Source organism: Juglans regia, chromosome 3 (genome assembly GCF_001411555.2).
Source record: "Juglans regia cultivar Chandler chromosome 3, Walnut 2.0, whole genome shotgun sequence".
Lineage (NCBI taxonomy): Eukaryota > Viridiplantae > Streptophyta > Magnoliopsida > Fagales > Juglandaceae > Juglans > Juglans regia.
The window spans coordinates 29504579-29517932 of NC_049903.1; the positions used below are offsets into that span (position 1 = coordinate 29504579).

A 13354-nucleotide genomic window follows, 5' to 3' on the forward strand; every position below is an offset into this window, starting at 1 on the left:
TATTCTTTTTTTTATATATATATATAAAGTAAAGATGAAATCAATGGTAGTATTTTGCACAAACGGACGGTTGGATCACCGAATAACAAAGGAAGGTACCTTAATCGATTAGGTGCAGAATTAAATTGTAGTAATGAAATACTTTTTTTTTTCTTTTTAAAGCTTTCAATTTACAGGACATGTACTTGGCAACTTTCTTCGTCTCATCATGGCCCCCCACTTTCCTTGTAATCTCATTCCTTTATATCTATCAAGTGCAACATAATAATTAATAACATATGATTAGAGGACGGTTGAACTAAGTTCATCTTTCTTCAATAAATGATGACGAATTATTATTACTAATTAAATTTCCTGATTTCATATTTTATTTATGAGATTGAGGTTTTAATCAAGAACAAATTTTTGGGCACCCCTACTTGTAACACAACAATCAAAAGTCAATGTGTAAAACACATCATCTATATAACTTAACTAATAAGATTTGACTTTGTAATATTCAAAATTTAAAATTTATCTTCCAAATCAAATTGTGTTATGTAAGCAGTATATAGTGTATAGTCATTAGAATAACAGTAAAATATTTATTTTTATTTTTTATTATATGCATGTTTGAGATTGCAGTGAAAAATATACCTTATAACTTTAGAGTTTATAACTTATAGCTTAAATAATAAATTCTATTATTTAAAAGTTATTTACTGTTTGATAACCAAATATTTAAACTACTTTAAGATGTATTACATTCGTTTGGAAATAAATTAAAAAAGTAGTTTCTAGATAGATTATATAAATATTTTTGTCCATTGATAATTTTTTTCTTAAATATGATTTTTATCTTATTTGAGATTAAAAATTATTTTAATACGTAACACTCAAACTAATTAATTTTTCTATTAAAAAAATTTTAAAATACTATTTAAACAAACAATTTTTAAAGATTTCTAACGCAACCCGTTTCAAATTTTCAGCCTCAATGGCTACAAAGGCTATGCGGCCCATTTGAAAAAGTTTGCCCGACGGGCCCACTTTTTGAAAATGCAGAGAATCTTGGCGTGCCTCGGATGGCTATTCCCCCCTACAAATACCCCAACTAGCCGTTGAAGATTCAAAAGAAACACTTTGCCTTTTTTGAAAACGCCCTAGATTAACGGCACAAATATAATTTTACGATCTTAGAGAGAGAGAGAGAGAGAAAAGCAAGAATTGGGAAAGCTCTTTTTGTTTCGCTCTTTCATCAGATTCTCCGTGCAGTCTGGGGTTTTGATCAAAATCATTTGTTTTCCTCGGCGGAACACTGTGTAAGTGGAGTTCCTTCAGTAACTTAGATCTATTCTGAAATTTCTTTCTGTTTGGTTTCTGAGAAAGCTAAAATAAATAAAAAGGAAATAAAATCATGTTTTCCAGCCAGAAAAACGAAAAAGAAACCCAAAAACAGGTTCTCAAATGGACCAGCCAAGCAGTTGTCTTAGGCGCAGCCACCAAAGGGGAGGGTTAGGGTTTTATATTTTGGCGTCACCCATCTATTATTCATATTAAAATGACTCAGTGGTTTTATTCATATTTTTTTCGAATTTCTGTAATCGTAGTGATTTTTTGAACTTTTCTCTGTGAGAGATTGAGATGCTTCACTTTTTTCTATCATAAGTTTTTAAGGTAATTTTACTTTCTAATGATTTAGATCCAAATTATTGAAGATGTCACTCACTCCTGATCAATCTAAGAAAGTGGGATCGGGGATGACACCGTCTCCCCATCCTTTTCTTACCCCTCACCCTGAACGGCGGCGTATGGACCCGAGAATGGTAGAATGGAACTCAAACCGTCAGGACAGGGATAAAGAGAGCAATGTGCAAGTTTTGCTAAGATGCAGGTGACTGGTTCAATGTTTTTGGGCTCTCGCCTCTATGCCTGACTATTAAGGGGTCAAATTTTGATGATAGGGTTCTATACGAATTTTAGGCATCTCAATGATGATTATTATTTGCAGGTGCTTCTGTGGGTGATTTGAATGGAAGAGAACGAAATTCGTTTTGAAATTTTTGTTTTTAGAATATTGGCATGTCATAGTCTGAAGATTATTAATGACTGCTTTTTACTAGGTGAATGATGCTATGAACTAGGATAATTTTGCACATGGAAATTTCTTTTTGTTGAATCATGATTTCTAGCATGTGAGACTATCTATTTACTTTTGTGATTCATTGTTTCGTTGATGTTCTCTAGCTGCAGGATTGTGCTTACATTGAGATTTTGGAACTGTGATATAACGTCAAAGAATATATAGTTTGGCTGTGTTTGAAATCGTGTATATCATCTTTTGAGGACTAGATGGCATAGCTAGAAATAAAAGCATTAAACTGGTTAGATAACCTTTGATAAGTTTTCTTGACTATTCTAAATTTTAGTTTAAGATAACTCGAGCATACAAGCATGCATTCTTCACTTAATTTAGAATGATTTTCATTTGCTCCAATGTCAGGCCTTTAAGTGATGATGAGCAAAGGTTGAATGTGCCGAAGGTGATATCATGTAATGAACACAAAAGAGAAGTCACTGTTTTGCAAAACGTAGCTAATAAGCAAATAGATAGAGTTTTCACCTTTGACAAGGTATGCTTCTACCTCTATAATGATTTATGACTGTTTTGCCTCTATGTTTCTTACAGATGATTTCTGTTTATAAATATACACTTCTTTTGCTGTTTTGTAACATATCCTAGGTTTTTGGCCCCAAAGCACAGCAAAGGTCTATATATGACCAGGCAATTTCACCAATTGTTAATGAAGTCCTTGAGGGATTCAACTGCACTGTCTTTGCATATGGGCAGACTGGCACTGGAAAAACATATACAATGGAGGGTGGGATGAGAAACAAGGTACAGATTAATCAGTCATCTAACAATACCATGACATTTTCAAATGTTAACAGAATATCATATCCATTTTTCTTACTGTGATTTACAGGGTGGGGATTTGCCTGTGGAGGCTGGAGTTATTCCAAGGGCAGTTCGTCAAATTTTTGATATGCTGGAGACACAGAATGCTGACTATAGCATGAAGGTGACATTTTTGGAACTGTACAATGAAGAAATAACTGATTTACTGGCTCCCGAAGACAATTCAAGATCGACTGAAGATAGACAAAAGAAACCGATTTCCCTAATGGAGGATGGAAAGGGTTGCGTGGTTATAAGAGGCCTTGAGGAGGTAGCCGTGTACAGCATGAGTGAAATTTATACTCTCTTGGAACAAGGGGCATCCAAAAGGCGTACTGCAGACACCTTGTTAAACAAGCACAGCAGGTACTTTATTCTTTTGTTATCTTGTCCAACAGGGATAATGGATTTATAAGAAACCATAATTTACCCTTTTTTGTTTCAGCCGTTCTCATTCCATCTTTACCATTACTGTCCATGTAAAAGAAGCAACTGTTGGTGATGAGGAGCTAATTAAATGCGGCAAGCTTAATCTTGTTGATTTGGCAGGATCAGAGAATATATCTCGCTCAGGTGCACGAGAGGTATGATAATATTTTACTTGGCAATGAAATCAATTGCTTGTGATATCTAATATTGATATAGTCTCCTTTGCAATTATGTAAATCATAATCTCTTGCCAGACTAAAACAAGCTTAAAATTTCTGAGTAATCATTTACATTGTCTTTCAATAGTATAAATAGCAAGCAACTTTCTTAACATCGCTCAAAATATGGCGGCCTACTTTAATAATGGACGTCACAATATGTTTTTCACAAACACTTTATTTACTATATATTTTTTTGAAAAAAACAATAGTATGTCCAAAGCTACACAGCATTATATTTTTAGCATCTAAAATTTTCAATTCTACCTTTTGAGGTGACCATCAGATTTTGATCAAGTCATGATCTAATTACAGGGTCGGGCAAGAGAAGCAGGGGAGATAAACAAAAGCTTACTCACCCTAGGCCGTGTTATAAATGCACTTGTGGAACATTCTGCTCATATACCTTACAGGTTTGTCTTAATATTTTACGAATTCTTTTTATGTACTGGGTTTCTTATAACTATTTTCCAATGCTTCTTCCACGTTTTCCCAATTTTATTTTCAGGGATAGCAAACTTACCAGGTTGTTGAGAGACTCCTTAGGGGGCAAAACAAAAACTTGCATCATCGCTACAATTTCTCCTTCTGCTCATTGTTTGGAAGAAACTCTAAGCACTTTAGATTACGCCTTCCGTGCCAAAAACATAAAAAACAAGCCCGAGGTCTATAGCTCTTCTTTTGCCTCCATTTTCTTTTTCTTTTTCTTTTTCTTTTTCTAGACATATTTATGTTTTGGTGCTGATGACGAAGTTCATCTTTTCAGGCCAATCAAAAAATGTCCAAGGCTGTGTTGCTTAAGGAAGTGTTTTTGGAAATTGAGAGAATGAAACAAGGTCCAAGGATTCACTGTTTTTAAGACTTTTTTGTGCAACAAAAGATTCATACTCATAGTATCTTTTAAATTGATTCAGATGTTCGAGCAGCAAGGGAAAAGAATGGTGTTTATATTCCGCATGAAAGGTTTGCCCGAGAAGAAGCCGAAAAGAAGGTGGGCATTCAGTTATATATAGATCTTTTTTGAAAACATGTATCCAAAACCAATAGGAAGCAACAGGATCCAGTTGATAGTCTAAACCTTAATTGATTGGCTCTAAGATATGCAGTCTATATAGTATTCTATAATTTGAAATTACAGATTTAGAAGATCCTATGATTCACAGTTGAGGAAACTTGAAGCCTGCATCTGGAAACCATATTCTTTAATCCTATGTAGTTGATTTTTTTGAACACTTGCAGGCGAAGAATGAGAAGATTGAGCAATTGGAGAATGATCTCAACCTCAGCGAGAAAGTATGAATTGCGTGCTCTTTGATTAATTATATCATTCTCCTATGATGTTATAATTATATTAGTAAACGGACTTATCTTTCCTGTAGCAAGTGGATACATTTCGTGAGCGCTATTTAACTGAGCAAGAACAGAAACTGCATTTGGAAAGTGACCTCAAAGAATGCAAGGTATATAAACTTTTATTTCTTCGTTCTTAGTTTCCTCGGTGCATCTATCTGATTTGCCAATTGAAATTATAATCTCTCAGATAAATCTGGAAAACAGTAACAAGTCATTGCTTGATCTTCAAGAAAACTACCTGTTAGCCATCACAACATTGAAGGAAAAGGAGTTTATTATTTCCAAACTGTTATGCTCAGGTAAGACCACTGACAGATCAGTGGCAAACTTTTGTGCTTTATGCGGTATATATCTTTTCCATTAACAAAATTCTATGCATTTATCAATGAATAAACAGAAAAATCTTTAGTTGAACGTGCAAAGGAGTTGCGCACCAATCTGCAGGGTGCAACAGAGGATATATCTTCACTGTTTGCAAAATTAGGTATGTTTATTTTTTGCTTCGACCCACTTTTGTAGTGCCTGTTAATCTATAGCTTTAAAGGTATCTTTTCCCTTGTGACTTTTAGTTCTAAAAGTTGAATTTTCTAGATTTGGGATCATAAGTGAACTTAAGCATTCCATAGTTAGTGGAAATATATGCGGTTATGATGTAAGAAATATATTATTAAGAAACAATAACTGGATGGGCAATTGCTTCAATGTGATACTTACATTTTTATGTATTATTCTGCAGAACAGAAAGACAAGATGGAAGCAGAGAACCAGAGCATGGTTTTGAATTTTGGTTCTCAGCTGGATCAGAGCTTAAAAGACCTGCACAGGACCATCCTGGGGTCGGTTTCTCAACAACAGCAGCATTTAAGATGCATGGAAGAACATGTCCGCTCATATCTTGCTAGCAAATGTGATGTAAGGAAACATTGTAGTCACCTCATCTTTATTCTTGTCTGGCTTATACCAGTTATCTAATTCATTATTTTATTACTATTGCCAGGTAACACAGGCGCTTGAATTAAGAATTAAGAAAATGACAGAGACTTATACATCAGGAGCAGCAACCTTGAAGGAGCTTGCTAATACGCTGCAAAGGAAAGCTTCCTCAGACCTGGAGCAGATAAATTCTACAATCTCAAAGCAGGCAATGGCAGTTGAGAATGTATGAAGCAAAGAAGATTGTTTGTTTTCCCCTTTTTCTCTTCTTTGCGCTTCTGTAGTTAATAAGATTTGTTGTCTTTACAGTTGCTTATAACTTTGGTTTTGGACGCCAAGGAGGTTATTGGTGACATCCAAAACTCTCTTGATGAACAAAAACAGTTGCTGGCTTTCTCCAGTCAACAACAGGAGGAGGTAGGATTATAAGTGTGATCTTTTTTTCTTGATTGAAGTATACTTATTTTGATAATTAAAAATATGATATGTGCTGAGAATGTTAATCTTCATGGACTATAGGGGTTACAACGCAGTTTGGTTTCAGCACAAGTAATTTCAAAGGCAACCATGAGCTTCTTTAATAACATTCACAATCGTGCTTCTAAAGTAATGTCAATACTTGAAGAAAACCAAGTTGAGAGATCCCACCAATTAATAAACTTTGAGGAGAATTTTAAGGTAAGATAATCCTGAAGTGCACTCCATGTATGACTGACCTATTGTGATGGCTAATAGAGTTCTACTGCCGCGAAACAGGAGGAGGCTGCTAGAGAAGAAAAACTGGCTTTGGAGAAAATTGCGAGAATATTAGAAACCTTGACATCGAAGAAAACATATATGGTGGGATTGGTCGTCACTTTTTGTTTTTTTAATGTTGCATTGAACAGTTTGCAAGTTTTGCATACATGACAACTTAAATGTTATATATATTAGGTCTCAAAGGCATCAAGGAACATCCAGGACTCAAGTGCACAAGAGAACACAAGATTGAAGCATGAGATTTCCAAGATGCAGCAAGTTTCAACTGTTGCTAAGGAGGAGTTGATTGAATATGTGGAAGAGGTGGAAAGTCATTTCATGGAAGACACATTCTCAGCCGCTGAGTCTAGGACTGTCATGGAAGATTGTCTTTATGAGTGGTAAGTGTTTTTTATTTTTATTTATTTTTTATTTTTTAATCTTTATGGCTTCTGTTTCAAATTTTAAGCTTCATACTAAAAAAACATGGAAATAAATTAAAATAAAAAGGAAATAGTAGACAATAAAAACTAGGTGCTTTGTTTAGGGATCCCAATGAGTTAGGGAAAGAGGATTCGTTGAACTAAATAAACTTTTCTTTTATATGTTGTTGCCCAGATGACTAACCAAAGATGGAGTGAATTGGGTTTTTTAAAAATTTCACAAATATAAATCAAACGCGCAATATGATAAAAATATGGACGCAAAAATACTATGCAGTAGTAAATGTAAGGAGCAAGGAGATGCAAACTCAGTATTTTATCAAGGTTTCGCCTTATCATATATACCTTTGAGCAATAATGCCTTAAAGAATTTGTATATACTACCTCACAAGAATTATACACACATTTTTACAGTTAAACAAAAGCTGGAAATCAGTCCTCAATAAGTGAATGAAACAATACAATGCAAACTAAATGAACAAGTGATGAGGATAAGAGAAATGCAAACTCAGTAAGTATTTTATCGAGGTTCAGGCCCGCTGCCTACGTCTTTGCTCAAGTTGCCCCTTGAAGATTTTCAAATTCACCATTTCAACCTACTTCAAGTGGAGATAGAATTAGTCAACCTCTTTCAGATAAAAATTGAAACATATTACACCTTTGAACAATATAAACTTTACACTGTATAGAACAATCACCTTATGAGTGGTGATTTAGTTGTTTCCTTGTGTAGAACTCCTACAATGCTCATAAGGATTATACACACCCTATTATAGTTATGGTGGGTAAGTTCTCAAATTACACTCCTTAATCAGTAAATGAAACAATACAAACTATATCTAAATGAACAAGTGATAAGTCAATACTAGAAAAGAGAGATTAAGAGTTTTTTATGAATAAATGTTGTAAAACTTGTAATCATTATCTCCTCCTATAAGTAAATACTAGAAAAGAGACATTAAGAGTTTTTTATGAATAAATGTTGTAAAACTTGTAATCATTATCTCCTATAAGATCTCAAATAAGCTATTTATATGCATATGATAGATTGAAACAAAAGTTTCTTCTTTTTGCACATCTCAAATAGATTGAAATAAGCTATTTATTCACTTTTCAAATGCACATATGAAAGATGCAAATCGATTTCGTGAATTTTTAAAAATATTCTTGAGCTTCAAAACTTTTTCAAATTAATAAATACAGAATATTTTAGAGCTTCATTGGCAAACTTGTTCATTGCTCATGCTTGATTTGTTTGTGTTTTTTATCTTCAACCGTTCATCATGTAAACAACTCGAGACTTATTTATACTTGAACTCATTTGTTATCATTAAAATCAATAAGTTGGTATTTATTTATATAATGCTTGAAGCATTGGGGTCAACAGGGGTGACTCTGAGTCCATCAGATATGCAAGCTTCTGAACAAAGCAGCAATTTAAATGAATCATAGAGGTTCCTCATTGCGTGTATAAGAAAGGAAAGTTCAGAAGCATTTATGAGTACCATACACCAGGAATTATACAGACATGAAGTAGTTGACAAAAGTCAGGAATTATCTGTCAAGGTTTAAACTAAAATTGTGCTCGGTGTTAGCAGAATTAGTGCAATACAAAAAAAATGCGATATTGTTAAGTTCATAATTTTATTTCATTGATTATTATATTGCCTTTCAAAACACCTACAATCATATTCCTATTAATGCCGCTTAAAGAGTTGAGAGGGTGAATTACTTCAGGTATCCAATGGACAAAGCCCCCCCCTTTAACGATTATATTTGATTCCGTGTCTTTTTATCTTCTTTTTCTTTTTCTTGGCATGGGCGAGGAAGTACAAATCTGTGATTTGTCTTTTGATACTTAAAACATCCTTTATTCTGATTAGTTTCGTGAATAGTCCTCATTTATGTTACTCATATATGATTGTATATTTTCATGGTATGCAGCTCAAATAGAGTGGATTATTCTGGGAAGCAGTGGGAAAATGCACAGTCGTCCTTAAATAGTCTTATTAAGATTGGTATTTCAGATATGGAGTCTACTATAATGTAAGTTTCCCTGTTCTCCTTGCTTTTTAAAAATTACTCCTTTTCATCCCTCAGTTTTTTCTTATAACATTTGTGTGTGAAATTTATTTTTTTGATAGGGAAAATATATATGCAAATCATTTTGCACATGAAGAATTTGTGTCTGCATCATCCTCGGTAAATGCAGATCTTGATGCTAGAGCCAGTGACATTCTTGTAGCTGTTAAAGGTAATAAATTTTTACATATTGATTTAGTTTTCTTTTAGCACTCTTCTCAAATCTAAACTGGACTGGGCAGATTCGTTGATCCTGGATCGTGAAAATAAGAAGGAAATAGACTCTATGACAACCTTGTGCTTGGATCAGCTTAAACTGACACAAGAAAAGCACGGTGGAAGTATGTCAAATATCCGTAGCCAAGCAGAAAAGTGCCTCGTAAAAGATTATTTGGTGCGCTCTCTTACCTATAATTCCTTCATTTCTCCACTCCATTACTGGATTGGAAGAGTTGTAGTCAAGATTTTGAAATATTTGGAAGTAATTGATTGCCCCAAGACTTATTTTTATTACTGGTATTGTCTTCATTTTGAAATATTTGGAAGTAATTGATTGCCCCAAGACTTATTTTTATTACTAGCATTGCTGAAGACAGTCAAATGTGAAAATGGTTTTCAATTAGACACTTTAGGCAAACATACGGATAGGATGCTACAGGATGGTCTTCGATTTGAGTTCCTGCATTTTTGTATAAAAATAGCTGCAAACTCTTGATTTTGTATAAAAATAGCTGCAAACTCTTGATTTTAGTGATCTTAAAAACAATGAATACCAAGCTCTGGAGACATTGTTGCAGAATTTATAAGTTGGTTATTGGTGTTTGTTTCCATGAACAGGTCGATGAGCATACTAGCGCAACACCTAAGAAGCGTGATATAGCAGTGCCAAGTTTGGCATCCATTGAGGAGATGAGAACACCCATCTTTGAAATCGAAAACAAAGATAATAATAATACTTCAGAGGATGGGTTGAAATGGGCCATCACTGAAAGCAAGATCCCGCATCTGGCAACCTCACCTATGCTTCAGAGAACGCCCTTTGCTGATATCAATCGATTTTGACTACAAGGGTTAGTACCTTTGAAGACATATATGATGGAAAGCGACAGATGTAAGCTCTTTTAGTTCAAGATTAACGTGCTCATCATCTGATGAATACGAGTCTAAATATCCTCAAGAGTCAAATGTTTTAGATGAGACAACATGTTTATTATGCAAGAAATTAAACCAGGGTAGTATGTGTAACGACGTGTATGATGTATCTTATCTAGAAGCTTGAATAGTTGGGTATAAAAGTTGTTGAATATATATAATAGTCCTAGCCATGCCGCCGAGTGTTCTTTTTGCCCATGTGATTTTACATATTTCTTTAGCATGTTGGAAGCAAGTTTTACTTCAACAACACCACCTGCTCAACTAGTTCATGTGAGAGTCTAAGTTAACCCGTCAAAACTTGTGAAATTTGCTCATCTAGAAGTTCAAGTATCTTATGCATGGCATCCATTCATGATCAGCTGACTTAGAAATTAACTCATTTTTTAATAAAACACTTTCAAACTAATCATCTCAATCTATCTCATCTTTATCCCAAACATTACTAAAATAAAACAACTTTCAAACTATTACAATTTTTTCAAACTTTCAAAAAACAAAAATAAAAAACAATTTAACTTTTCAAATCTTAAAATAAAATAATATTAAAAATTTATATTCTAACAATATTTCATATTTGTAACTTTATAGTATTTTTTATTCAATTTTTTCTCTTTTCCCAAAATCTAAAAAAAAAAAACTTACTCAAAACTATTTCACTACTATTCACAAATCATCTTATGACTATGAAAAATGATACATACAACCGACTGGGGCATTCGGCGTGCAACCGGCGTGTCCACGTCACTTGTTTTATTTTCAGAGCTGCTACGTACAACCGCGGTTGGAAACCGCGGTGCAATCTTTTTGACACATCAGATGATTTAAATATATATATATATATTTTATTTTTAAATTTACTCTCATATTTCATTAAATACTTTTTATTTTTCACAGATTCACCCGAGAGGAAGAAAAGAAGCCTCAACAAAGCTTCACTCATCCGCGAGAGGGGAAAAAAATCACCTTGACGCAAAGCATAGCCCACGGGATGGGAATCCATAGTCAAGCAAGCTTCACCTACAGGAGGAAATCCTTTTCGACGGAAACCATCCTCCTTTCCTTTCTCCTTCTTGATTTTATTCATATCAAATTTATGAATAAAATTTCTCCCCACAAACCCATTCGGCGTGCAACCGGCGTCGAAATTTCTTTTGCACAAACAGAACCTTCCAGAATCTTCAGCTTCTTCGCACGTCCCTTCCTCTACCTCGAACCAGAGTCTTCAGCTTCTTCGCACAGCAACTCGTCTTCTCCTAGGTAGCAGAACCTGTTTCGCTCACAAACCCAGTCGCACTACGTTTCGACCGCACAACGAAATTACATTTTGCTCTCATTCAAACGCATAGCAAGTCTTCTTCTTGGGTAGCAGAACTGCATTTCTCCTCACAAACCCAGCCACGCTGCATTTCACCCACAGACCCAGCTTATTGCATTTCTCTATCTCCTTCTCTTTCTCAATTCTTTTATTGGACCAAGACTTAAATCTTTTTCATGATTTTGTCTACAAATCAAGAGTTAAACTCTGAACCCACAAAGAATAAATTAGTTGAAAATTCAATTTTCTCATTTAATAAACCTCTACAATGGATCACCAAGACTTAAATTAGTTGATTGGTTATCTTCCATGTTTCCCTTTTTGTTGATTCCTCTCTTCCACATGATTTTTAAAAAATCTTTTAGGTTTAATAGTCACTCAGAACACTCAGAATACTCAAAACTCTGGTTTGAACTCATAAATTTGATATGAATAAAATCAAGAAGGAGAAAGGAAGGGAGGATGGTTTCCGTCGAAAAGGATTTCCTCCTGTAGGTGAAGCTTGCTTGACTATGGATTCTCATCCCGTGGGCTATGCTTTGCGTCAAGGTGATTTTTTTCCCCTCTCGCGGATGAGTGAAGCTTTGTTGAGGCTTCTTTTCTTCCTCTCGGGTGAATCTGTGAAAAATAAAAAGTATTTAATGAAATATGAGAGTAAATTTAAAAATAAAATATATATATATTTAAATCATCTGATGTGTCAAAAAGATTGCACCGCGGTTTCCAACCGCGGTTGTACGTAGCAGCTCTGTTTTCCGAAAGAAAAGTACTTTCAAAGGAGAGAACTTCAAAATTTGACTTGTCTGTCAAAGTAGTGAGGCGAGAGTCTTGATTTCTTCCCGCTCACACCATCTTTGGTTTGGTTGCCTGCCTTCTTCACCTATGGCGTGCTAAACATGTGTTTGAAGTTTTCCAAAACCTACACCAACTTGCATGCAGTGCGGTCCCGTTCTTATTGAAGGAGCTTGATTAGCAGGTTTTCCTCTTACTAAAAAGCCGAAGTTTCACACGAGGCTCCACATGAGGCATCCAGGCACTCTTCTGGGAATTGCTTGCAGACATGGCTGAGCGTGTCTAAACTGTTATGCGCCGTGTGGAAATATTTTGTGATGCCAAACTAAGCTACGAAACAGTTGCGGAACATGTTTAGCACAAAGAACCGTTGCGGAACATTCATCATCCCGACCCCACAAAAAACCTCAAATTAAAACAAAACAAATGAAAGTGAAGCATCGTGGAAAGTTGGAAATTTCCTACTTTTGGTCCAACATCACATCTTCTTTTCTTCGTGAAAACGCAAGAGCACACGTCGTTCCTGCGCGTCATGTTGAATAATATTCTCTTTCTTTCCCCCACTTTGACTAGCATTACCTTCGGAGTCTTTTGTTTTTTTCAAGAGAAATGCTAATTCGGGAGCAAATTTGTGTCCCAAATAGTTTTTTTTATTATTTATTTAGTAATTAAGAAAATATTTTTTAATAATATTATGAATTTTTTATTTTTTAAAAAATATTTATAATGATTAAAAAAATGCATGAAAATAAAGAAAATAAAAAACACCCAAATTCAAGATCATTTTCGATAGCTGTAGTGGAACTCTTTTTTCAAATATATAAATTTTATATAACTCTTTTGTAAAATATAAGTTATATATATATAAATATATTTATATATAAAGTGAATTTTTTTCATTTTTTTTCCAGTGGAGTCCACTTTTTATAAAAAAAATTATATGAAATTTGTATATTTG

General features: G+C 34.3%; 1 protein-coding gene across 1 annotated transcript; it reads left to right on the forward strand.

Moving 5' to 3' along the window:
* The first annotated feature begins 1126 nt into the window (after positions 1–1126).
* Positions 1127–10476, forward strand: LOC109009637 (kinesin-like protein KIN-5B). The gene is made up of 24 exons (XM_018990216.2): positions 1127–1301; positions 1682–1873; positions 2483–2612; positions 2723–2878; positions 2967–3304; positions 3384–3522; positions 3901–3998; positions 4094–4250; positions 4352–4421; positions 4500–4576; positions 4825–4878; positions 4965–5045; positions 5126–5237; positions 5336–5422; positions 5675–5850; positions 5936–6097; positions 6181–6288; positions 6391–6549; positions 6628–6711; positions 6805–7010; positions 8997–9098; positions 9197–9306; positions 9377–9528; positions 9972–10476. The coding sequence occupies exons 2-24, from the start codon at positions 1698–1700 to the stop codon at positions 10194–10196; spliced, it is 3159 nt and encodes a 1052-aa protein (XP_018845761.1). The 5' UTR covers positions 1127–1301; positions 1682–1697; the 3' UTR covers positions 10197–10476.
* Positions 10477–13354: the final 2878 nt, after the last annotated feature.